The sequence below is a fragment of the Oncorhynchus masou genome, chromosome 32, assembly GCF_036934945.1.
Source record: "Oncorhynchus masou masou isolate Uvic2021 chromosome 32, UVic_Omas_1.1, whole genome shotgun sequence".
NCBI lineage: Eukaryota > Metazoa > Chordata > Actinopteri > Salmoniformes > Salmonidae > Oncorhynchus > Oncorhynchus masou.
Window position 1 is genome coordinate 38,639,250 of NC_088243.1, and position 27,972 is coordinate 38,667,221.

General features: G+C 43.9%; 1 protein-coding gene across 5 annotated transcripts; it reads right to left on the bottom strand.

Annotated features, from left to right (window-relative positions):
• Positions 1-1,028: 1,028 nt before the first annotated feature.
• LOC135526048 (grainyhead-like protein 1 homolog) lies at positions 1,029-27,929 on the bottom strand. Of its 5 annotated transcripts, none has more exons than XM_064954086.1 (15): positions 27,745-27,929; positions 25,018-25,204; positions 24,529-24,608; positions 24,009-24,378; positions 23,412-23,494; positions 22,881-23,037; positions 22,516-22,627; positions 20,880-20,974; positions 14,191-14,401; positions 12,572-12,696; positions 6,802-6,830; positions 6,521-6,612; positions 4,146-4,231; positions 2,948-3,012; positions 1,029-2,769 (listed from the first exon to the last, which is right to left on the bottom strand). In XM_064954086.1, exons 1-15 carry the CDS (start codon positions 27,762-27,764, stop codon positions 2,655-2,657), a joined length of 1,827 nt encoding a protein of 608 aa, XP_064810158.1. In that variant the 5' UTR covers positions 27,765-27,929; the 3' UTR covers positions 1,029-2,654. The 5 variants fall into 5 exon arrangements, with proteins under 5 accessions (XP_064810158.1, XP_064810155.1, XP_064810154.1 ...); XM_064954083.1 differs by having other exon boundaries at positions 6,521-6,609; positions 14,155-14,401; positions 27,745-27,928; XM_064954082.1 differs by having other exon boundaries at positions 14,155-14,401; positions 27,745-27,928.
• Between the last annotated feature and the right edge of the window lie 43 nt (positions 27,930-27,972).

Sequence of the window (27,972 nt, forward strand, 5' to 3'; positions counted from 1 at the left end):
ACACTCCAGAAAGCAAGTCTTGCAGGCCCTAGTTTGGTCTTATCTTGATTATTGTCCAGTCGTGTGGTCGAGTGCTTCAAGGAAAGACCTAGTTAAGCTGCAGCTGGCCCAGAACAGATCGGCATGTCTTGCTCTTCATTGTAATCAGAGAGCTGATATAAATACTATGCCAGCCTCTCTTGGTTAAGAGTTGAGGAGAGACTGACTGCATCACTTCTTTATATTAGAAACATTGTAATAAAATACCCCCAAAATACCAAGTATGTCCTTTGGGGTACTTGGAAGACATTTCTGGGGGACATTTTCAGTGCCAAGAACTCTAAGGTTCTTTGAAGAACCCTTGTTGAACCCCTACTTTTTAGAGTGTAGGCCTAGGTACAGTTTGATAATACCATAGGCCATAGAATCATGATTATTTTTCTATGCCATAGATGCCATGGAAGTATCCAGTCTTCAGAAGTCTGAGGATTCTACATCACTGAGCTAGAAAAAGGAAAGACCCCTATCCTTACTTCTAATACACATAATCTCAACTGTCACATTAGCAGTAGGCCTACTGTACCTTACTGTGTGTGCCTACGTCTCTGCTGCATTCCCCTGTTTCTCTAGCCAAACATGTTTGAAAATGGTACTATAGTACCCAAATATACTTCAGTCTGAATAGTGTGGATGTACTGTACCATAAATGCCTTACCACTACATTTTTTGTGGAGCCAGGCAGATGGAGAGAGGACATTGGCGTGTTTTCGGAGCAATGTTTCCCTGTCAGTTGGGCTTTGGGTTTGGTGCCCAGACATATGGACCTGTGGAAGACTGGGGCTCGAGCCACGGTTGAGTTTGCTCTAGGGCTGAAGGGGAATGTTAATGAAGCCAAGGCCCAACACAGAGGCTTACATTCCAAATGGCACCCAATTCCCTATATAGTGCACTACTTTTGACCAGAGCCGCTAGTCAAAAGTAGTGCACTATATAGGGAATCGGGTTCAATTTGGGACATGTGACACCCACACACAAACCACCAGTACAGCTACCGGAGCTGGTTTTATTGGACACTATATAATATACACCAGAGAATACTCCCAAAATCTGAGAAAAGACATGTAATTTAAAAAAACAAAAGACGTACAAATATTTCAACCGACCCTTGACATGTACTGTAAATACTATGTTAGAATAATTTCATACAAAAACAAACGTTATCATTCCTAATATTGTAACATTCCGGTTTGTTACGTACGGTAAAAAAAGAACCCATTTCCCATTCTCTTAATAAATATATACACATGAAGTACTCTGGTACAAAAGGAGCATCTACAGTACACTTTTTTCAGACATTTTCAAATGTAATGTTATGGCATTATTACCGTGTCTGATGTGTAGATACAGAAACAGCGGCAGAATCTGTCAATCTGAATGTGTTTGACCTTAACTATCTGGACTTTCTATGCAGTAATAGACATTCTCAAATCTAATTTTGTTGTTGCAACCTATTCAGGCCATAGCCGAGTGAGTGAATGATTGATTACTTTTTCATCTACTTAATAAAAAACATGTAATACTTATGAAGAGGCCACATGCTAAAGCGGTATAAGGGAAAATGTGAAAATCCATGTGAAAACCACATGCAGTACATGCTCTTACTCGACACATACAGTAGCAACAAACACAGATCATATCATATCAACTGCCAGACTGAGTGTACGTACATACATACTAAATACTGCCAGGATGTTTAGTATCAATACAGTGAGCCAACCATCCCCTCCATTTACAATACAATTAGTGTTTGCAATCCGTACTTTGTGTGCTAAATATCCTCTTTCAATCAATTAAGCGCCATCAGTGCTATATGGAGTCCCAAGGGGGCAGAGACAACGCAGTCTGAGGCATAAGGATAGCTAGCCTGGTCCCAGTTGTTTTTGTACTGTCTTGCTATGTTTGGCAAGACAATCACCAAAGGAATTGGCAAGACAGCACAAACAGATCTGGGACCAGGGTAAAGGATAGCATGCATCTCCAACCACTCTACTCTGATGCTAATGCTAATGTAAAAAGGAGTGCATTATTAGCCTGTTTCTCTTACGTATTCCATGTTCAACACAAAGATACAGAGAGAAAGTTGTCTGCATAGCGTGGGGCATTACAGCCACGCAACAAGTACATACTGTAACAAAGATTCTCAAATGGCCTTTACATACACATATATATATATATATTACAAAACAAAGAGCGCTTCTTGTTAAACTCGATTCTTATATACAAAAAATAAAAATGTAGCAAAAGTCTATATCAAGCCATCGACACAATGTCATCAGGTAAGAGCAGTGGCTTTGTAACATTACAGATAACAAAAGAACACCATCTCTCAGACAGGTGGACAGTTAAGCCCTGTCCCAGATCTGTTTCTGCTGTCTCGACAACGGCAATGATCATTGGCATGACTGATAACAACAGATCTGGGACTATGCTAGACTGGACTTAAGATATTGCTAATAGTGTCAGAGACATCCTGCTCCCGTTCGGTGACTGGGTTAAGGCCATGTGTAAACCACAAGTCTTTACATTTACAACTTTACAAGCTGCCCTATGTCCACACTCTATGTGGACTGGGCGGTGACAGTGTCAATCACTCCCCACCCCTCCCTTTAGGCCAATCAGATTTCAGTCAGGGTGAGTTTGTACACACCCCCTAGCTCCTCCACAGTGATCTGGAAGGTGTCTTCGTTGGAGTAGTGCTTGATAATGTTGTCATCCATGTTGACTAGAATCCTAACAGAGGGACACATATGGATGTCAGTATCACAGAAAGAGAGTCTAGTCAGTCTATTTCCAATGTTATTATGTAATACATAAAAAGCCCGATTCGCCACAAATATTACCTTGACTCGTTGTAGAAAGATCTTAAAATCATGGTAAATTGACTTGACCATGGACGTGAACCACTTACCCTTTCTTGCATTTCTTGTAGACTTTCCCCACTTTCTGGAGCGGCACATTGTATTTCTCTGATATCTAGAAGAAGCGGAGCAACAAAGACTTGTTATCCAGTCGTCTCTCGTTTGCAAGCAGAGACAATGGACAGTATGTGAGGGTGGTTGAGATGTTTGAAATAGGTTCAAATACTATGTCTGATGCTTGCGTTGTATTGAAGTGACAACCTTGCATACTGGTTTCTTTATTTTGTATTATTTGTAAGGCAACTCAATGACTTGGGGAGGGGCATTTTGCAATGCCATAAATGTTTTGTTTTCCCATCTTCAATGAAAATTTACTCTTTAAACAAATGAAATCAGGTTGAGTGACAGAAACACTTACACAGAAGCAAAATTCAACCAGGAAAGAGAAGAGACATAGGTATGGTATCTTTGCCTCTTTGCCCCCCAGCCCAGGCCCTGTCACAACTCATTTGGCCTGTTGTGGACCCATGTCGAGTTCCCCACAGCCCGGTGGCCCCTGCTGAGCGATGTCCCCTATACCGTTAGTGCACTATACCAGACAGACCCCCTAATCAGAACCAAAGACTTAATGATTATACAGACAGAGACCCTACACGTGGCAATGCCCCGGCCCTCCTCGAGCACCCTTTCTCTTTCCGACCCTCCATTTCGTTGAGGTTGAGTTGTGTCTCCTCTCTCGCTCTCTCTGAGATGCTGGGTTGAATTAGGATCGTCAAGCTGAGAGAGAGATCGTGGCCATGGGTAATTGCAGGGTAAACGGGAGAGGAGTTTGTGTGGCAGAATGAGCTGTGACACAAACAGAGCCACCCACACTAGTGTCACTGGAGTGATGCGATGTGACCTGCCTCACATAACGGACACCATATGGCTGGCTGTCTCCCTGTGTATCCCTCCCTGGCTGTCCCTATGAAACCCCACTAGGGACAGACTAACCCTGTATCTAGCCACTATCATGGTGGTTCTGTGGGTGTGATGTTTGAGTAAAATTGAGTGGATTGTGGTTCAGAACCCGCAGTTGTTTGAGGCATGTTTTTGCACTAGGGTTGTGGGTTTGATTCCTGCAAGGGCCACATACAATCACGATTAACTGCAAGGCACTTAGGGCAAAATTGTCTGCTAAATGACAATATTACTGGTGTTATTACTATAATATTATGACTGCTCTAGTTGCATTGCGTAGAAACTTACAGCTTCCACCAGTCCTTTCAGCGTGGGGTTCTTCAGCATGACAGCGTCAAACACCTCATCAGTATCCTTACGCACGTACAGCAGAACTACATAGGCGAGAGGAGGGGTACAGTGAGACATATTGATCACAAATACATGCACACAGAAACACTCAAATGGGGACAGGTTTCACAAAACAAAAGTCATAGCAGGACACATCCCCAAATCACATGAACTTGTTGGCAGAGTCAGATATGTTTTGCTGAAGCTAAGCAGCTTGACTGGCGGTGAGGCTCTTTATGCGAGTTTGGACTGAGAGTCTCACTAGGTCCCTGTCTCAAGTGACTCATACCTCACACAGTGTTCTATCACATCTGAGACATGCGCACAAACACACATACACGCGCACACACACACACGTGCAACGGACGTCACGCTGTTTCTTAGCGAGTTCCGCTTCCTCCTGTTACACACACAGCAGTCTGACCCACAAACCACAATGACTAACGAACAACCACCTGGCCATGTCGCCCAAGCCCAGGACATTCCAGTCTGGGAAGTGGCCAAACTCAAGGCTTTGGTCCCTCTGTTACCGGGAAGACTAAGTAATTCTCTAGACCAGAGATTTTGTCGTCTGTCCAGCCCCTTCCCAGACCTCTGGGTTAGCATTGGCAGGATGCCTAGTCAAACTCAGCCCCAGTCGGTCCGGTCATCCTGAGCCAGGCAGCACACTCCAGCCCTCCCTGAGCAGTGTAACTTCCCACACGTGGAGGACACTCGGGCACTCATCATGCTGCCCACTATCCACCCACATTCACTCCAACATGATACTCAGAATAGACGTGCTCTAAATAGATATATTGGCTTTAAAGGGAATTTGGCAGCCCTGTTACAAGTGACTACAAAGGGCATTTTGACCAAGGGTGTGTGTCTCTACCAGGTCTCACAGTTTCACGTCAGAAAGTTTCACGTTAGACATCAGCCATGTTTCTCAAACGTCAAATTTCAAAGTTGTTCCAAACATCAAATTTCAAAGTGTTTAAGATTAAGTTTAGGCATCAACTCAGAATTTAAGGTTCGGGTTAAGTTTAGGCATTTAACGGCAACTTCTTAAGGTTAGGCATTAACTCTGAATGGTTAAGGTTTAGGATAAGCTTAAAACAAAAATCTCAAAAACAACTTTTGGAATCCGAGGCAGATGCTTACACCCATCCACCATCCCCGTCCACAACACCTTAGGAAAACCGAAACCTACTTCAAGGTAACAGCGCTTAGAGTTGCCCCTAATTGCCGGGTATCCACGTCATCTCCCGATGTCCTCAGGCATGGATAGACGTCAAAAATGGACTTGTATCACGGGTGGCCTGGCCCGTGTGTGTTCTGACTTCAACTTTCTGCAATGGTGACTAGGACATCATTCGCTATAGTAAGCTTCCCCTACTACACAAAAAAAAACACTTTGCAATAAAAGCTTCTCAATGCAAACAGTGTGCAAAGAGGCGTGTGCGTGCATGCAAGCGTGTCCATATGCTGATAAGGGTTGAAGAGTGTGTGTCCTTGTGTGTGAATTGTGAGTGAGAGGTGAGAATGAACAGTGATATTGGGTTGTGTCGTCGGGGGAGGGGATACAGCATGTGTGTGTGTTTCAGGGACTGGGTGAAAAGGCGTCAGCATGCTTCAGTTCGGTTGGTGCCTTGCCGTACTCGGCTAGCCGAACAACAGTGTGCTCCTGAACTCGCTTAAAAGACCTCCGCTTGAAATTTTTTTGAAATAAAGCGTCAATAGTACCGTTTGTCCACTTTTGAGATGCCATAGTCAGTATACGCTTCCTCAAAATAGTCTGAATTAATCAAAGATAACTCAAGAAATCTGTCATGCATTTTTACAGAGGAGATCTTAGTCACGCAATTTTATGTTTGGTGCAGTATTTCCCAATGAAAAAAATGTGTATGAAAACGAGCCGTGTCTCGTTGAATGACAACAAAGACTTAATTGAAGAATCTCTACTGTTGACCAATCGCCGACAAAGAGGCATAGACGTCGGCTCCAAATAGACGAAAAAAGTCCAAAAATGTCACAAAATGTTGTCATAATATATGCATGAACTCTACCGAACTGTTTCGGCTGGGAAGCATGTGAATGCCTTAATGAGTCATGTGTCTGTCTATGGGAAGTGATTTTTAGGGAGGGTAGGTGGCCTTCAGGGAGCAAGCCATAACATTCACAACACACACACACACAATAACATAATCCTCCCTCAGCATACCTCCCCCTCTCTCTGGTCTCATACCAGGTAGGATGGTAAGCGAGTGTGAAACACCTTATCAGTAGTGCATACACAGTGTATTGGTGGACACACACACAGAAGACAAACACCCCACATACAGACACCATACCTTTCTTGGGCTCGTCTATTCTGGCCAGCTTATTGGGAGGGGAACCAAACTCATCCTCGTTGGCGTAGGGTAATTTCTTCATGCCCGAGCTGCTACGGACACACACACGACAAGTTGGCTTAGAGGGTTCACACACACACACACCTGTTAAGCCTGTGAGGCCCTCTCCCAGAGAAGTAGCAGGAAGGTCCTAAGCCATACAGTCTTAATTTTCTCCAGACGTTTTCCTTAAATCAAATTACAGACAAACAAGTGTCAAATTAGTGTTTCCAAGAACTCACCTTTCCTCCCCATCTTCTTGTGAGAAGGGCTGCATGGAGAGAAAGAAGAGGGAGAGAGGTATGGGTCAAAGGTGAAAACACACATTCCTACATATCAAAGACGGGATTTTATTTGATATTGACCGCATTGGGAAATAGGTCTATAGGTTGACTGGATTTTGTGGGCAGTTAAAACAATCCTTGGGGAACTCTTCAATCAAATGTAATGACCGTTTTGGATATACTATGCTTACAGTATTTTGAGTCACACTTTTAGGATTTTCTTGTTCAGTTCCTTCACGAAGGCCATTATTGCAGCACAAGAGGAGTGATCTCTCTGAACCTGACATAAACCCGGCAACTTGTGCCATAGTCAATATTAGCTCTGGTCCAGGTTGTTATTGTACACTCCTCTACTGTGGTGTGGAGCAGCGCGCACTAACGACTTGGACCAGAGCTAAATCATTCTCAGAGGAAACCCAGTCACCCTGCTAATCAGTAACAGCTAAAAGTGCTGGAGGTTTACTGGGTTGCTAATTTGGATCCAACTGCCAATTGTGCACCAAAATAAAATGTTTCCCTCCAGGCTGGATCAGAAAAGTAAACAGGAAAGCTTTATTTCCAGCTCAGTCCACTCTGCAGCTCAGTAGCGCCATGTGGCCCAGAAACCAGCGAACTCATTGAGCTGGGTCATGTTCATTAGGTAACAGACAGAATGAAACAGGGAGGAACACTACCAATGAAAAACAGATTTAGTTTTCTGTTGCAATAATGTTTTCAAACATTTAAACCTAATGAACAAGACCCTGGTGCCACTGTAGCCAACAGGGGGCAGTCAAAGTTAACATTCCACAGAGCCATACGGGTTCAGCAAAACAACAGTCTATCCTGATCTTCAATGTTGGCCCCAGACCCACTTTACAGACAACATTCTCAGAGCTTTGCAATGACTTGGGCCCTGTTATATACTAAAGCATCATTCCTTACCAATTTCCTTGAGATATCAGTGATCTAGTGAGGATGAATAAGTGAAAGCAAAAAAGGTGGCTTTCACCAATTTGGTCTGATTTCTGATGACCTCACAGCAGGAAGGAAGGAAGAATCCATTGACCGTGTTCAAACAGGGCCCTGGAATGTTGTGTCTCAACACACCTAAAAACATGTTAGATGGACTTCTTTTCTCTAAAAAGAGAGGCAATATGCTTCACTCTAGGATTCCTGCAGCCAACCTGAGGGCCGTGTGATGTCACGCTGAAGGGAGCACTGCCAGAGGTGTGCTCTTGGGTAATGATGAGAGACCTGACATACCACACGCATACAGACAGACCTACGTTACCCTCTGTCTCCTCTCACCTTGGGGTCAAACCAAGTCACAGGTGCAGTCTACTGTAGACATACAAATACCATTGATGTCCAGGGGATCTGCTGTGCATTATGGGGGATAAGGGTTGCATTATTTATTCAAAGAGCACCGGGCATAAAATAATCAATTATGTTGAAAGTATATTTACATTTTTTTTTATAATAAAAAAAAGAAACTATACATGCATAAGCGTGAATCCAAACATGTGTTGATTCACTGAAGCACCGTATAAGATCTTTAGCACATAAACATCAGCCAATCCCAAGGCTAACTCACCCCTATCAGAACACACTGGAAAGTCCCAGTCTGTATAACCCCCAATCCCATTATATTACAGGACTGCAAAGTCCTGGCCAATTGGCAAGTCTATCCTGTGAGTTTTGGTTGCCTTGAGGTCACCTTGCCCTGAGTTGTGGAACTGTTTACCCACCAGGAACTATGTGATGTGACCCACATCTTACCTTAAATCTACCAAAACAAACTATGGGAGCATCTGAAACAGCACCCTATAGCCTATATAGTGAACTTCTTTTGACCAAATGTAGTCTACTCTATAGGGAATAGATGCACTTCTTTCTACTAAGGCCCATAGGGCTCTGGTCAAAAGTAGTGCACCTCATAGGGAATAGGGATCTCATACTGTGTTAACATGGCAGGAGTGGCCTGGCAAAGTGACAATGACATTGGCCAGGCACCAAATTCAAGCACTCTTCTCTTTAATAGGCTCTTAAGCATGAACAGCTACTTGTCCATGGTGATCTCATCTACAGCCCTGAGAGAGAAACAAGTCTCACTAACTACCAGGGGTTGGAACTGGTTCAGGGAACAGAATCAAAAACCTGAAAATAACAAACATTTGAGGAACAGAATCAGAACCGCAAATGAAAATAATCTATACTGTTCCGGAACAGAACCGTTATTTTAAAAGCATGGGAACCGGTTAATAACATTATTTTAGGTTCTGGGAATTTTTTTCCAGTCCCACAAAATGCAACAAATCACCTATGCAAAGCCCTCACTCTGTCACTCAGAAATGTATTTCAGTGTCTGGCTGCTTGCCAGCTGAAAATCTTGTGTGTGTGCCTCTAGTAGCCTACTGACTTTACAAGCTTAATTTATAAATTTAGGGAGAGATTTTTTTTTTGAGAAAAATGGATTAACCTTTTCAATACTAGCTAAGGATACTATAGTTAAAGTTCCACATTGGATTTATTAACTACAAAAAGGTAAAAGGTCAGCCGGGGTCGACAAGCCAGCCACCTCAAGCACTATCTGGCAGCTAGCCTTAATCGCTCCACTGTCAGCGTCAACTCACCATCAGTACGACCAAGAATATGTTTTTTATTTTATTTCTAGTGCCGCTCTGCACACACAAGCTCGTTAACTAGCTGGCTGGTCCAATGTTAAGTCAACTCTCTGAAGTTCAAAGACATTTTAAGTCCCTTCATATTAGCGGTTCCCCCGTAGGTATAATTATTTGGTCCTAATTCAGGTAATGCATGTCATAACAACAAGATGCCCAGAACATTTTTTGGTTTTAAACCCTGCTAAGTACCACTCTCTGAGCAGCAAGCTCGAGTGCAACGATCCAGTGTGGTGTCTGGAATATGTCTTCTGAATGCCACCCTGACCCAATCAGCTGGGGAGGAGTGACCGATAGGAGGAGCACTGGGTATACAGGGTCACAAAACAGTACAGACATAACACATTCCCCTGCAGGGTCACAAAAGTTCATACATTTTCCCGAAATGTTCAAGTCGTCTGGAATTTCAACCAGTATTTCTGGGAAACCTGGGAATTTTGTGAATGTTTCTGGAATAATGCAACCCTGATCCCCATAATGCACAGCAGATCCCCGGGACATCAATGGTATTCAGAGCTTGGACTTTTAACAACGCATAGGCAGAACCTCTACACTTTAAAGTAAGAAAGCCTTAGGGGGATATCCAGCCACTAAAGAACACCTGGTATTTAGTGAAGGAATGTCAGAATGAGGGGCTCTTAGAAGTCTGAAGGAAACATTGGAGGAGGTGGTTTGGACTCTTTGGTAGTCAGGGGCTGGTGGAAGAAGCATTTAAATGCCATTTGATAAGATTTTTAGTATCATTGAATCTGCACCAATTACAGTATGTGCTCTAATCTTATCACAAAACATAGCATTTGCATAATTTATTTAACCTTAAATTAACTAGGCAAGTTGGTTAAGAACAAATTCTTATTTACAATGACGGCCTACACCGGCCAAACCCGGATGACGCTGGGCCAATTGTGCACCGCCCTATGGGACTCCCAATCACGGCCGGTTGTGATACAGCCTGGAATCGAACCAGGGAGACTGTAGTGACACCTCTAGCATTGAGATGCAGTACCTTAGACAGCTGTACCGCTCAGGAGCCCACCATTTTACCGGTACTCTATAGTAAATTCTACCTTGCAATTGCATGGCAATTAAGTAGGTACAGTTGAAGTCGGAAGTTAACATACACCTTAGCCAAATACATTTAAACTCAGTTTCACAATTCCTGACATTTAATCAGAGTAAAAATTCCCTGACTTAGGTCAGTGAGGAGCACCACTTTATTTTAAGAATGTGAACTGTCAGAATAATAGTAGAGAATTATTTCAGCTTAATATCTTTCATCACAGAAGTTTACATACACTCAATTAGTATTTGGTAGCATTGCCTTTAAATTGTTTAACTCGGGTCAAACATTTTGGGAAGCCTTTCACAAGCTTCCCACAATAAGTTGGGTGAATTTTGGCCGATTCCTCCTGACAGAGCTGGTGTAACTGGGTCAGGTTTGTAGGCCTCCTTGCTTGCACACACTTTTTCAGTTCTGCTCACAGATTTTCTATAGGATTGAGGTCAGGGCTTTGTGATGGCACCTGCCACAACTTTGGAAGTATGTTTGGAGTCATTGTCCATTTGGGCGACCCATTTGTGACCAAGCTTGAACTTCCTGACTGACGTCTTGAGATGTTGATGCAATATATCTACATAATTTTCCTCCCTCATGATGCCATCTATTTTGTGAAGTGTACCAGTTCCTCCTGCAGCAAAGCATCCCCAAAAGATGATGCTGCCACCCCTGTGCTTCACGGTTGGGATGGTGTTCTTCAGCTTGCAAGCCTCCCCCTTTCTCCTCCAAACATAACAATGGTCATTATGGCCAAACAGTTATATTTTTGTTTCATCAGACAAGAGGACATTTCTCCAAAAAGTACGATGTTTGTCCCCATGTGCAGTTGCAAACCTTAGTCTGGCTTTTTTTAATGGTGGTTTTGGAGCAGTGGCTTCTTCCTTGCTGAGTGGCCTTTCAGGTTATGTTGATATAGGACTCGTTTTACTGTGGATATTGATACCTTTGTACCCATTTCCTCCAGCATCTTCACAAGGTCCTTTGCTGTTGTTGAACCAAAGTACGTTCATCTCTAGGAAACAGAACGAGTCGCCTTCCTGAGCGGTATGACGGCTGCGTGGTCCCATGGTGTTTATACTAGCGTACTATTGTTTGTACAGATGAACATGGCACCTTCAGGCGTTTGGAAATTGCTCCCAAGGATGAACCAGACTTGGAGGTCTCCAATTTCTTTTCTGAGGTCTTGGCTGGTTTCTTTTGATTTTCCCATGATGTCAAGGAACGAGGCACTGAGTTTGAAGGTAGGCCTTGAAATGCATCCACAGGTACACCTCCAATTGACTTAAATTATGTCAATTAGCCTATCAGAAGCTTCTAAAGACATAATTTTCTGGAATTTTCCAAGTTGTTTAAAGGCACAGTCAACTTAGTGTATGTAAACTTCTGACCCACTGGAATTGTGATACAGATTATTTCACTTATAATTCACTGTATGTAAACAATTGTTGGAAAAATTACTTGTGTCATGCACAAAGTAGATGTCCTAACAGACTTGCCAAAACTATAGTTTGTTGGCAAGAAATTTGTGGAGTGGTTGAAAAACAAATTTTAAATGACTCCAACCTCATGTATGCATGTATATAAAACTTCCAACTTCAACTGTATAACTACGATGTACTCTCATTGCATGCATGGCTGGTGTGGTCCACTTGTGCAGCCTACATATAGCCCAATGTTAAAATGCAAAGCAATTTTCTGGAATCAGCAAAATAAAAACAAGGGTTGGCGTTAATCACTTTGTCCCAATTAATCTGTTAACAGCCTTATCACCACACCTACAGTATATCAGGAAAACAAAACTGTTTTAATATCAGTTCGAATGTCACAGGTACCATTTCATAATATGATTTGTGTGGTATGCATACTTTGCATAACCCTGCAGTCGGTGACCTGGCCCAGGATGCTGCCTTTTGATACATATCTAGGGTCAGCTTACCCTGCCCAAAACCTTAACCAACAGAAGGTCAAATGCAAGACGGACCATAGATCAGTGTATAGGGGTACTCACATGACGCTGGACATTGGAGAAGTGGACATCAGGGATGAAGAGAACCGGCTGAGTCTCAAAGTCAGTCATCATCTTGAAGGATGTGACATCATTACGCTTCTGAAGGATAGGGACTTTGACATCATCTGTGGGGGGGTCGAAAATGACAAATGATGAGACTTGTTGCAAGAATAGATCATAAACTCAGCATAAAAAGAAACATCCTCTCACGTTCAACTGTGTTTATTTTCTGCAAACTTTAACATGTGTAAATATTTGTATGAACATAACAAGGTTCAACAACTGGGACAATATCTGAGGGGGGGGGTGGCGGCCCTATCCCTCACCCTCCAATCAAACAGGTCCCAGACATGCTCAGTAGGATTGAGATCCGGGGTCTTCGCTGGCCATGGCAGAACACTGACATTCCTGCTTTGCAGGAAATCACACACAGAACGAGCAGTATGGTTGGTGGCATTGTCATGCTGGAGGGTCATGTCAGGATGGGCCTGCAGGAAGGGTACCACATGAGGGAGGAGGATGTCTTCCCTGTAACGCACAGCGTTGAGATTGGCTGCAATGACAACAAGCTCAGTCAGTTGATGCTGTGACACACCGCCCCAGACCATGATGGACTCTCCACCTACAAATCGATCCCGATCCAGAGTATAGGCCTCGGTGTAACACTCATTCCTTCGACAATAAACATGAATGCGACCATCACTCCTGGTGAGACAAAACCACGACTTGTCAGTGAAGAGCACTTTTTGCCAGTCCTGTCTGGTCCAGCGACGGTGGGTTTGTGCCCATAGCGACGTTGTTGCTGGTGATGTCTGGTGAGGACCTGCCTTATAACAGGCCTACAAGCCCTCAGTCCAGCATCTTTCAACCTATTGCGGACAGTCTGAGCACTGATGGAGGGATTGTGCATTCCTGGTGTAACTCGGCAGTTGTTGCTGCCATCTTGTACCTGTCCCGCAGGTGTGATGTTCGGATGTACCGATCCTGTGCAGGTGTCGTTACAAGTGGTCTGCCACTGCAAGGACGGTCAGCTGTCCATCCTGTCTCCCTGTAGCGCTGTCTTAGGCATCTCACAGTACGGACATTGCAATGTATTGCCCTGGCCACATCTGCAGTCCTCATGCCTCCCTGCAGCATGCTTAAGGCACGTTCACGCAGATGAGCAGGGATCCTGAGCATCTTTCTTTTGGTGTTTTTCAGTCAGTAGAAAGGCCTCTTTAGTGTCCTAAGTTTTCGTAACTGTGACCTTGATTGCCTACCGTCTGTAAGCTGTTAGTGTCTTAACGACCGTTCCACAGGTACATGTCCATTCATTGTTTATGGTTCATTGAACAAATAGGGGAAACAGTGTTTAAACCCTTTACAATAAATATCTGTGAAGTTATTTGGATTTTTACAAATTATCTTTGAATGACAGGGTCCTGAAAAAGGGACATTTTTTGTTGTTGCTGAGTTTATAACACTGAACAAAAATAAACGTAACATGTAAACGGTTGGTCCCATGTAAAATTTTCCATATGCACAAAAAGTTGGTGTGTGTGTGTGTGTGTGCCTACGTGAGTCTATGCTCAGTGGGCACTCACATGCTCCCATACTGGCGCCGAGGTCAGTGCACTTGCCCTTCCTACGAGACTGCTTCCTCTCCTCGTCTCGGATCTTCCTCTCAGCTCCCTTGTCACAGAACACCTTGATCTGGCAGAAGGCTCGGTGGATTGGCTTGTTGCTGCGGTTGTTGTAGCTATAGGTGTCTATCTGCAGGTTCAGGGGAAGGCCCTTCACCCCCTTCTGGGAGGAGAAGTCTGTGCTGAGGCAGTTGACCGAGATGAAGATCTGAGGAAGAAGATTAAGGACGTTGTCTTAAGTGGTCATTTTAGTTGTTGGGTAATTCAGGTAATTCGGGGGGGTGTAACATTGCCTCACTATGTTAAACACCATAGTGATTGTGCACAATGCATGGTACAGTATCTTACACTTTTATACCCTGTTCAGTCGGTATAAAACCTGACTGATGTTCCATGCACAGTAAATGAGGTCATATTTATTCAAGAGCATTCCCACTGGTTCCACTCCCATTGAATTCTAAGGAGCACAGGATCTCTTTGTCCGGTTCCTTGTTTATGCGCCGTCTTCACTGAACTAGTGTGCGTCTCCCTCGTTTGGCAGACCGCGGTAATTACACGTCCACTCAGTTCGACTGACAACCACTAAAACAAGGCTTTACTGAAAGCAATTTCAATACGTGGCTTTCTTTGGAATGTACCGTTTCGATATGCTTCCTTAATATTCTAACCACTACACAGACATTTTAACTTAAAAAAGGTTGCACAAATATCATGTCGTCACAACTGTTCATTTCTATAATGACATAGTAACTAACTACATTTTGTAGTTCATTTTAAGCCGAATTTGACTTGTTTTCTATATATGATGCTTGGCTTAATCAAATAGCCGACTGGTTAACCAATGTAGTAAGTCATTATTTGACTTCATATAAAGTCATGTCTGTCGCAACATAGTCTCATGAGCGACATGTTCCATTTCAACGTTTTTGCTATTACTCAATCTCCAGTAAAGATGATCTCATCGTACAATGAGCTATTCTCATGATCCTAGGAGTATGTCCTATCAAGAAACTCAAAAAGTGTGAACATTTGGGAAAGGCTGCTCCTGTTTGTTTCACTTCCGTCTTCAGAGTAAACGGTGTGCGAGCCAACGTTTCAAATCACCAGAGGGCACAGCGAGAGAAGGTAAAGCGTCTCACACACACACACACACACGCACGTACACAAAACGCAGTGACTAAGTGTCCCATCAGTCTTACACATCATCCTTAGTGCGAAACCTTACACCTGGCTCATCAGTGGTTCTTACAAAACAGGCAGTGTGGTGCGTACACAAAGGTGATTGTACACAGTACAAACAGGTGATTATACACAGTACACACACAAGGATGAACATCCTCTATCCTATGGACACAGGCCTCGGGTCACAAGATGAGAAGACCCACATCCTGGTTATGCGTGTGTGTGTGTGTGTGTGTGTGTGTGTGTGTGTGTGTGTGTGTCTGTGTGTCTCCCTCAGGGGATCGAGGGGGATAGATGAATTGTCGTGTCTACCCGTCTATTTGTTAGCCTAATTCTGTTAGCATCCCAGTCTAACAGTCGAACGGTCAACAGTAACAGTGTCATAGCACCACACGAACACAAAGCGCCAGCTAAAACCTCCGGGAGGTTGACAGTTGACGCCATCCCTCACAACCAAACAAACTGGTCAGGGACAGTGAAATACTGCTCTTGCCTTGAACCCGGTCGGACAGGATTCCATCGCTAGCTGTCAAATCCAGTTTTCTGCCCCCCTGCTGCGTTTCCTCATTCCAACTCCCATTGTTAGGCTCGGCTTCGCCCCGAAGGCCTCCCTTGTATGCGCATCACTTCAGCTCAACAATGGGGATGACAGGTAAAACGAGTCAAGAATGTGGCCTCAACGGGCAGACAAACACCTACCTCTGCAGCTATAGACTACCTCCGACCTGTGTCTATGGTCTCTATGCAACCGAAGCACACAGGAAAAACTCCCTTAAGCACAATAAACGTATTTATTCTTCGATCAAAACTCGAGGGACCACTTCCATAATGGGCATTTAGAAGAAAATAAAAGGACAAAGCAAGTGTTCGGGGCGGCAGGGTAGCCTAGTGGTTAGAGTGTTGGACTAGTAACCGAAAGGTTGCAAGTTCAAATCCCTGAGCTGACAAGGTACAAATCTGTCGTTCTGTCCCTGAACAGGCAGTTAACCCACCGTTCCTAGGCAGTCATTGAAAATAGGAATTTGTTCTTAACGGACTTGCCTAGTTAAATAAAAGGTAAAATAAATAAAAATGTGACAATATCTTTTTGACAAATTGGTCTGAATCACCTGGACACCTTTGATGGCCAGGACACATCCTTACCTTTAGATCAAGGAAATGCAGTCTATTTTTGGAAGAGTCTTCTGCCGCTGTCACAAAGAATGTTTATGGTTTATTAAGGAAGTAGTGATCAGGTTTACACCTAATCCTTCAAAAACACTTATCATTGTCTAGGACAAAGATCTGTCCTCACATTCCCCATAATCCCGAGCCGCGTCCTCAGAGCATGTGCAGAACAGCTGGCTGGAGTGTTTACGAACATATTCAATCTCTCCCTATTCCAGTCTGCTCTCCCTACTTGCTTCAAGATGTCCACCATTGTTCCTGTACCCAAGAAAGCGAAGGTAACTGAACTAAATGACTATCGCCCTGTAGCACTCACTTCAGTCATCATGAAGTGCTTTGAGAGGCTAGTTAAGAATCATATCACCTCCACCTTACCCGACACCTTAGACCCACTGCAATTTGTCACAATGCCCCAATAGATCCACAAATTATGCCATTTTCCATCGCACTGCACACTGCCCTACCCCATCTGGACAAGAGGAATACCTATGTAAGAATGCTGTTCATTCACAACAGCTCAGCCTTCAACCCCATAGTACTCACCAAGCTCATCATTGAACTTGACGCCATGGGTTTGAATCCCACCTTGTGCAACTGGGTCTTGGACTTCCCGACAGGCCGCCTCCCAGGTGGTGAAGGTAGGCAACAACACCTCCACTACAGGGGCCCCACAAGGGTGCGTGCGCAGCTCCCTCCTGTACTCCCTATTCACCCATGACACACCAACTCGATCATCAAGTTTGCAGACTACACAACAGTGGTAGGCCTGATTACCTACAACGACAATATAGCCATGGTGGAGTGGTGCCAGATAAATAACCTCTCCCTCAACGTCAACAAAATGAAGGAGATTATCGTAGACTTCAGGAGACAGCAAAGGGAGCACGCCCCTGTCCACATTGACGGGGCCGCCGTGGAGAAGATGGAACGCTTCAAGTTCCTCAGCGTACACATCACTGACAATCTGAAATGGTCCACCCACACAATGTGGTAAAGGCGCAACAGTGCCTCGTCAACCACAGGAGGCAGTTGAAAAACATCAGGCTTGGCCCCTAAGACCCTCACAAACCTTGACAGATACACCATTGAGAGCATCCTGTTGGGCTGTGTCACCGCCTGGTATAGCAACAGCATCGAACGCAAGGCTCTCCAGAGGGTGGGGCGGTCTGCCCAGCACTTCACCAGGGGCACACTGCCTGCCCTCCAGGACATCTATAGCACCCGTTGGTACAGGAAGGCCAAGAAGATCATTAAGGTCCTCAACCACAAGAGCCACAGCCTGTTCACCCCGCTATCATCCAGAAGGTGAGGTCAGTACAGGTGCATCAAAGCTGGGGCAAAGAGATACAACCTGTTTTTCAATCTCAAGGACAACAGACTGTTAAGCCATCGCTAGCCGGTCTCCTCCCTGCCCAGAACTTAGTAACTGTCAGTAGCCGGCTACCACCCAGTTACTCAACCCTGCCCCTTAGAGGCTGCTACCCTATGGTCATAGATAAGGAACACTGGTCACTTAAATAATGTTTACTTACTGTTTTACCCATTTTATATGTACATACTGCATTCTAGTCAAGGCCATCCTATATAACTACTATTCTATCCTATGTATCCTTCAGATATACTACATATTCTATCCATATACTGTCCACAATGTCCATACACACACAGTTCAAAAGTTTGAGTCACTGAGAAATGTCCTTGTTTTCCATGAAAACATACATAAAATAATTTGCAAAATGAATAAGAAATATAGTCAAGAAGTTGACAAGGTTATAAATAATGATTTTTAATTGAAATAATAATTGTGTCCTTCAAACTTTGCTTTCGTCAAAGAATCCTCCATTTGCAGCAATTATAGCATTGCAGACCTTTGGCATTCTCGTTGTCTATTTGTTGCGGTAATCTGAAGAGATTTCACTCCATGCTTCCTGAAGCACATCCTACAAATTGGCTTGGCTTGATGGGCACTTTTTACGATACGATGAAGCTGCTCCCACAACAGCTCAATAGTGTTGAGCTCCGGTGACTGTGCGGGCCACTCCATTATAGACAGAATACCAGCTGACTGCTTCTTCCCTAAATAGTTCTTGCGTAGTTTGGAGCTGTGCTTTGGGTCATTGTCCTGTTGTAGGAGGAAATTGGCTCCAATTAAGCACCGTCCACAGGGTATGGCATGGTGTTGCAAAATGGAGTGATAGCACTCCATCAAGATTCCTTTTACACTGTACAAATCTCCCACTTTAACAGCACCAAAGCACCCCAGATCATCACATTGCCTCCACCATGCTTGACAGATGGTGTCAAGCACTCCTCCAGCATCTTTACATTTTTTTTCTGCATCTCACAACTGTTCTTCTTTGTGATCCGAACACCTCAAACTTAAGATTAGTCTGTCCATAACACTTTTTTCCAATCTTCCTCTGACCAGTGTCTGTTCTTTTGCGCATCTTAATCTTTTATTTTTATTGGCCAGTCTGAGATACGGCTTTTTCTTTGCAACTCTGCCTAGAAGGCCAGCATCCCGGAGTGCTGAAAATTAAGTAATGTCTTTAGAAGCTTCTGATAGGCTAATTGACATAATTTGAGTCAATTGGAGGTGTACCTATGGATGTATTTCAAGGCCTACCTTCAAACTCAGTACATCTTTGCTTGACATCATGGGAAAATCAAAAGAAATCAGCCAAGACATCAGAAAAAAAATTGTAGACCTCAAGTCTGGTTCATCCTTGGGAGGAATTTCCAAGCACCTGAAAGTACCACGTTCATCTGTACAAAGAATAATAAGCAAGTATAAACACCATGGGACAACGCAGCTGTCATACCGCTCAGGAAGGAGATGCGTTCTGTCTCCTAGAGATGAAAGTACTTTGGTGCGAAAAGTGCAAATCAATCCCAGAACTTCAGCAAAGGACCTTGTGAAGATGCTGGAGGAAACAGGTACAAAGTATCTATATCCACAGTAAAACGAGTCCTATATCAACATAACCTAAAAGGCCGCTCAGCAAGGAAGAAGCCACTGCTCCAAAACCGCCCTAAAAAAGCCAGACTACGGTTTGCAACTGCACATGGGGACAAGGATTGTACTTTTTGGAGAAATGTCAACTGGTCTGATGAATCAAAAATAGAACTGTTTGGCCATAATGACCATCATTATGTTTTGGAGGAAGAAGGGGAGGCTTGCAAGCCGAAGAACACCATCCCAACCGTGAAGCACGGGGGTGGCAGCATCATCTTGTGGGGGTGCTTTGCTACAGGAGGGACTAGTGCACTTCACAAAATAGATGGCATCATGAGGCAGGAAAATGATGTGGATATATTGAAGCAATATCTTAAGACATCAGTCAGGAAGTTCATGCTTGGTCGCAAATGGGTCTTACAAATGGACAATGACCCCAAGCATACTTCCAAAGTTGTGGCAACATGGCTTAAGGTCAACAAAGTCAAGGTATTGGAGTGGCCATCAGAAAGCCCTGACCTCAATCCCATAGAAAATCCCATAGAAAATGGTGGAACAAACTCCCTCACGACGCCAGGACAGCGGAGTCAATCACCACCTTCCGGAGACACCCGAAACCCCACCTCTTCAAGGAATACCTAGGATAGGATAAAGTAATCCTTCTCACCCCCCCCTTAAATGATTTAGATGCACTATTGTAAAGTGGCTGTTCCACTGGATGTCAGAAGGTGAATTCACCAATTTGTAAGTCGCTCTGGATAAGAGCGTCTGCTAAATGACTTAAATGTAATGTAAATGTAATGTGTGTGCGAGCAAGGAGGCCTACAAAACTGATTCAGTTACACCAGCTATGTCAGGAGGAATGGGCCAAAATTCACCCAACTTATTCTGGGAAGTTTGTGGAAGGCTTCCCAAAATGTTTGACCCAAGGTAAACAATTTAAAGGCAATGCTACCAAATACTAATTGAGTGTATGTAAACTTCTGACCCACTGGGAATGTGATGAAAGAAATAAAAGCTGAAAGAAATAATTCTCTCTACTATTATTCTGACATTTAAACATTGTTAGAATAAAGTGGTGATCCTAGCTGACCTAAAACAGGGAAATCTTACTAGGATTAAATCTAGGATTAATCCGGACTCTGACATTGATCGTCCTAATATTTCTATATTTCTCAATTCCATTCTTTTAGATGTGTGTATTGTTAGATATTACTGCACGGTTGGAGCTAGGAACACAACCATTTCGCTACACCCGCAATAGCATCTGCTAAATATGTGTGTGCGACCAATAAAATTAGATTTGATGTGTTCTAAGTAAATTCAAGTTGCCCTACAACTTTCTCTCCAACTCCCTTTTTCCTCGCATTTCCTGTCTCACCTTAGCCTCCTCGTTGATGTCCCAGGTGAAGGATATGGCGTTGTAGGAGATCTCCTCAATGTTGCTGATGGTGTTGAAGCTCTCCTTGTAGTCAGCTGGGAAGCACAGGACACATAATGGACTGTACTGTTAGCATTGACATTAGACTTAAATGAAAAAGGGCTGTGGTGGTGGCTAAGTTATGAAACTAAGTTGGCTAAGTGGATGTATGGAGAGGCGGAAGGAGACTTCTGATATTTTATTGGAGGAAGGGATGGCAATATTTTAAGGATAAGGTTGATTTCATTGTCTTAGGAGAGTTGCATAAGAGTGAAGTGCAGGTCAGTAGCTTGTTTTAGATACAACTACTGAAAATGTGCTCCTGCCCTGGTGAAGACCCATCCCACAACTTAGCTGTTTGATAAACAAACAAGCTTTTTGTCCTCAAAGGTGTGGATAAAACTGTGGCATTGGCCTTCTTGTCTCGCATTATCGTACTTCTAAGTCTCTCAGAAATGTTTTCCAAATAACACAATACATTGGGAAATCTAGGTGCTTGGTTCTCCAACTTCACATTCTGACCAATCCCAACCAACTTCCTAACTAGGATTCACCAATACACTTTCACACCTTGGCCTATAGCCCTATACGACAAACCACACTATTTTAAGTAGGGTTCCTCTACGCTTCTGACTGACTACTTTAATCCAAAGAAAGCAGAGTACCAACAGTTACCTTTCACCCATAGTCCTTCCATCAAAGTCAGATTGCAAGTGAAACAATGCACTTTCCTCTGTCAAGCAGAACAAACCTTTCTTTTCACTGTGTGTGCATGCAGAGTAAGGTTGATCAGTCTACCTCCAGAGAACTAAGTTGCTGTATTGTCCTGACAGGGAGCCACCGTGGGTCCCAGTTTACACAGGTATCACTAACAAACAGGGCAACTGGCCCTGTCCCATTTCCACCCACACTCTCATCCAAATCAGGTGTACTGTTCTAAAGAGGTTTGTTAAGATTCAACCAATGAGAACATGGACTGTATTCATAAAGAGTCTCAGAATATTATTCATGAATAAGATGAAGATTATATGGAGTAAGGGAGGACCTGATCCTAGATCAGAACTCCTACTCTGAGACACTTTTTGAATACAGGCCCAGTTGATCCTCATTTGGGTGGATCTGTCTGTCTGGCTCCCTCTCCTTGAGCTAAGACAGACAGCATGTGACAGGAGGGAGGAAATGGAGGGTGATGGTTGCACAACAAGTCAGGGAACAACAGTGAATCACACCAGTGGCAGTGCAGGAAGGTATGGTAAAGAGTGTTAGGTAGATATGATCAAATGCATTCATGACCATTCAGGCAGTACTTCTGGAGACTTTATGTGACATAAGAAACTACGGCCTGATTTAATAAGCAGTTGTAATGCGAATTTTGCACCTGTTATTTCCCCGTGGTAATAAAAGCAGGTTCATGAACAACCTTTAAGGGTAAAGCAATTCATGTTTTAGCCAGTTTTTTTGGCTTTTCTTTGAAAACTTGTCGTAACTTGTGCTTCGCACCGTAAATCTGGCCTTGAATGTATTCGTTAGGCCTTTAAACTCCCCTTTAAGAGTTCGTGGAGATTTGTGTGATGTAGACTACAGTATGGGCTCTCACCAATATCAAGACACCTCTGCTTGGCTGTGTGCTGTCTGGAGTGCCAGTACTTCCAGTGCTTCAGCTGGTCGTCTCTGCACTTCTCTTCCCCAAACACCACCATCACCACACTCTAAAATGGAGCACACAATCCCAGAGCCATCAAACATGTTAGCTCAACAGACACATTCAATTTAACGAGATCCGACCTGTTAGTAGCTAAAAGCTACTATTAGCATAATAGCTAACAACGAGCCTAAGATTTCGCTGTTTGTTCCGTATAACTTTTCACTAGAGGCATCTTTTAAAACGAGAGACCTACTCATATCATGTATTGGTAGTTGAACGATGAGGCTAGACGAGCTAGCTTGGTGGCGTGGTCTTACCCTGACTTTGCTGATGGGGTGGTGGAGCAGCTTGCTGTTGTCCATCTCCTTGAGGCTGATGGGGTAGAACTGGCCCTTGTTCAGGTACGTCATGGTGCCGTCACCGGTCTTCTGACGCAGCGACTTGGAAGCCTCCACGGTGTACTCAAAATTATTCCTAATAGAAAAATAAGTATTGGTTACAATAGTACATATGTATTTTCCTTTAGGGAAAAGAGTAGCCTGAAATCCAGACCTGTTTTGTGTTGACATTCCACTACTTGTACTCTGTCATATGTTTGGCACAAAACAGGTCTGGATTTCAGGCTAGGGAAAGGGAAGGCCTACACATTTAGGCCACACTCATCAAGCCCTTCCCATTGACCAAGTCCTCATAGTGTCACAGAGGCCCTTGTTAACATTGGGTTTGGCATTGTGCCTTTTACACTGAGGAGAATCTGGTGACTCCCAGGTAACTGTAGTGAATGAGGCTATTCTCGGGAGTCTTCTATCAGGGCCTAAATGGCGACGGCGGGCGGACAGCGGGCTTACCCCGGCACGGTGTCAAAAGCGCTGTATTCCTCCGGCGCGATGGAGGCCAGGCGTAACTGGAGATCCCCTGGGAAGGAGAACACCTGCGGAACACAAAGAGGAGAGAGGGAGAGGGGCTGGATTTAGACAAGCATCCACGACGAGGCTGTAGCTAGTGCTTTCAGGTGTTAAAGGGAGTCTAGGGAGCTCTCTCTCCCTCCCTCCCTCTCGCTTGCCCTCTTCCCTTCCAATCCCTCCCTCCCCTGTGTGAAGGGGTTTGTGTTGGGTTATCCCTTTCCAAGGTAATCCCCCTCCAGGTTAAATAGAGAAAGAGCGAGAGGAGAGAAGAGAGAAAGGGCTTGGGCTATTGTAGGAGGGAAATAGTACAGCACTTTATTGTGTGGGCGAGACAATGGCATAATAACACGCTGGTCTGCTATTTTGGCATGTTGAAATAAAACAGGGAGGGCTGAGACCCACCGTTGTAGGCTCCAGAGGCTCAGGTAAAAAGGGTCATGTCTGACGGGGGAGAGAGATATCTGAAAGTGGGGGAGGGGGGGTGGGGTTTAGATTCGAGAAGAGGCTATTGGATTCTTGCTGTTGTGTATGTGTACACACCTCTTGGGAACTGTCCTTATAATTCTCTGGGAAGGTGGAGTCGGGGGTGCGGGTCTGGGTGCTGGGGCTGAACTGGCTGTGGGTGAGCTGCCGGGCGAACTCCACCGTGTGGCTGTCGGACTCAGAGCAGTGGTTGGGGACTGTGACAGAGAAGCCATTGGAGGAGCCCTCCATCTTGATGTTGGGGTAGTTGGGGACGGCGGCGATGGAGACGGTGACAGTGGTGTCCGGGGAGGGGAAAGGGACTCCCCTCTTGTTGTCCTGGCCATGCAGCTGGTTGGGCAGGAGAATGTTAAAGGGGCCCTTCAAAACCTGGATCCTGCTCTCCGCTGACACCATTGAAGCCTCTTGCAGGGGGGTCATCAAATGCCTGATCAAGAACAATTAAAAAACAGGGCAGGTAAAATGTCAGTGGTTTAATTTAATATGAAATAAGGACCATAGACAGTGTGGTGGCAAGGTATCACACTCACTTACACACACGGCAAATTCTGGTTTGTAAAAGGGATGTTATACCTACATGTACCTTTTGTTGGGATCTACATCAGAGCCCAGGGACTCTGTCTTGGTCTGAGATATTGTTCTCTTCTCCCGGGGAACCTGCATGGGAAGGTAAACACAGCCGCTGTGTGAGTCTGACCACATCCAAAAGCACCATCTCTGTCTGCATGGAAAACTAAATGACAAATCAGTCTGTGCTGTGGCTGCTTCACAAATGAAGTCTGTAAGACACAGGTCTTAAGTAAAGCTACTTCAGTCATTTAGTTTATAGTACTAGTGGATATGGGTTTAAAAAACATTAATAAACACATTGGTTCGAATTGTGTGATTGTCATTTTGATGCTTGCGAAGGAGGGTGCTTATTTGTGGCTGTGCTGCTTTTAACAGTCAATTGATAATAATCAATCACAGTGCAGCCGTAACCTTACAGGAGTGTCATGACACCTGTGTGGGAACACAGTACCTGTACCGGTAATAACCAGCATTGGTTCGGTCACTTCTATGTCACCTTGTAGTAGTCGTAGAGCAGGCCCAGGGCTGCGGCACTGTCTTCGTCCCCGTTGATGCTCATCATGGCCTTGGTGGCGGCCGTCAGGGGGTTCTCCAGGAACGACTTCCACGCCTCGTCCTCGTTGGTGAATGGCCGGCGCTGACCATAGCTGGGCTCATTCTGCAGCACCAGGACTGCCCTCTTACTGGCGGGGGGGGGGGGGGGGGGTTAGGAGGAGTGCCGTCACAATGAAATGGGAGAAACTCGTGCTACATACTGTACATGGCAAAACCAGGAGCTGCATGATAATCATAATAAAAAGCTACACATTAAAGATGGACTGAGTTATAAATATGTAGTTAAGAGGGCCCTGTTTTTCTACCTGGTCTTTTCAAAAATCAGACATACGCCAGACTAACAGCACATAAATCACCAGACAGTCAGAGCAACAATCAATGCCTTGTTCACAACCGACTAACAGGTTGGAGAGATCAACAGTGTCACACTTTATCTTCCAGACCTGTTGTACAAGCAAGACGATTGCGCAACAAATCTCAGCAACTTGTGAGATTATGGCGTCTCTCGGAGGAGAGAACCTCTACTGGCTCTTCCAGTGTGACAGCTCATGATGATCAACAGTTTCCTATTGGTTATCCGTCTGCCGTTAAGTGTTTCCTATTGGTCACCTGTCTGTTATCTACACAGAAGGATCTAGTGCAACATTCCAGGGTTTACCAGACTGGGTTGTTGTTTAATATCTAGAGAACCTGTATCGCTGTCGCTGTCGTCGTCATCATCATCACTCCAAACTTAACTGAATACTCTCCCACAGAAAGCAAATTACACATCCTTTAAAATCAGACAGTCAGGGTCTAAGAGGAACAAGACACCTTATTCTAGCATTTAGTGAAGGGGCTAGAGTTGGATGGGGGAAATCAATACAAATCTTATTCTTCTAGGACTTGATAAGGCACCTTTTCGGACTACACCATTGTATTATCAGAAGCAATGCAGGCTTTCTGTCAATTGCGGGTGAAGGCCAAACTTGGAATAGTGCAGTATGTGTTATATGGCATGGTCACACAATTATTCAGTAGTTTTATTTCTAGCCACATTATTTTACAGTCACAAACAGAACCCTAGATCTTTCAAGTGGGATGTGGGAACAACATTGAGAGTGCAAAGAAAGACAGTCTTCTCAGACCTAAAGGCTACACTAGGCATATTTCTTTCTTTCAATAAAAATACAATACAAAAAAAAGGTCTCCTATGATCCTAGAAAATAAAAGGGTAGTGTGAGATAAGACAACTAGAGCTTTTCTATCTTCAATTCACATGAACGCTTCTCCAGAGTGGCACACGTTGAATTTACGGTTTGATTTCCTTTAGCTTCTAAGCTATAGTTGCTACAACAAATGCTTTTATTATGGCTGGTTAAAGTCAATGTATTATTAATAATCTAATATATAATTGTTTCATTCACGAGCTGTTTCCCGGGTAAAATTGAGGCGTTAGTGATTTGCAACCCGATAGATTCACTATTAACTGGCAAGATAATTGACAGGATACGCAATCACGTTACATTGTTAAAACAAAAGGAGCATGAGCGATTTTATACTCGGATAAAAAATTATTGAATTGGACACTGGATAAATAGCGTCGTCTACATTGCTTTTCCAGAAAGGTTGAAGAGGAACCCTAATTTCCTCTCATATCGTATTTGGACGTCCCAGGAAATAAACTGGCCTAAATTACACATTTTAAAATTTGGAATTACATTAAAAACATATTTTAGCCCCCTCCCCCCTTTCAACAATGGCCTGTTTGTGAATATCAAAATCCTTTATTTTTACAAAAAAAAAATACATTCACCATCTCAATCAACTAAATAATTCTGTCAGAAGAAATTATTCGTCCAGTGACTGTATGTCTGTCTGCAATTTACAGCGGAGAGAAAGCTTGCTTACATTGTTCCTTTGACTATGGTGGCCAACGCCTAACAGGTGTACGATTTCACTGGAGTCAGTCTCATTGTCATTGCCCTCAGACAAAATACATCCACATTTGAGCAAATATAAAAATTAAAAATAAATTATATTAAGAATTATTCATATTGTTTTGGATTAAAATGCAATTTCTGATTAAAAATGCCATTACAAGCACGGATTAGGAATCACAGTGCATTTCAAACCTAAAATAAATAGGAAAATATATGCATAATGCCTCAACTTCAATAAAGTAGCCTAAAACAATAGGTAAAACGTATGCCTCGCTAAGGTAAAGCCAAATCAAACACCTCCAGGGGTATTAAGGCGAATTTCTTCAAATTAAAGTCTAACCACATAATCAAATAATGAACCGCACAACAATAACACACACGGAACGGCAGAAGGTTGCTAGGAACAGGCGCCTGATCTCGCACGACAGGTGGAGAGATACAGTACACCTGTACGGTACAGGCTGGAACACGACAAGTGAAACTGCTTGTAAAGCTCTCAATGGCGCTCTCACGGATCCCAAGCACGATAAATACAGATATTGAATCATACTCGTTTTGGCAGACAGGCAAAAAGTACACTTTCCCACAGTCCAGGGAACTCTTATTAGAATCGACATGCACCAGGTAAACCCCCTAAAAAAACAGTCAAATATCGACGGGTCATTATTGCACCAGAGTAGAGAATGCTGTAGGAGTTCAACACGTTGGTTCCGCTGGACTTCCAGTCGTGATTGAAAAACACTTACTTGTCATGCTCCTGTGACATCTCGGTTGGTGGAACTGGACTTTCTAGTTAGTACTGTAAATCCGATCCGGTCTTCTTTCCCCAGAAAAACTAAATTACGACTTGAGATGAGGGCCACAGTAAAAATGTCCTGAACGGGTTTTGTCGGCTTTTCTCGCTTTTGGGGTATAGTGTGAGAATATGAGGCCGGTTTTTACCTGTGACAGGGCATCGGATTGGATTACAACGC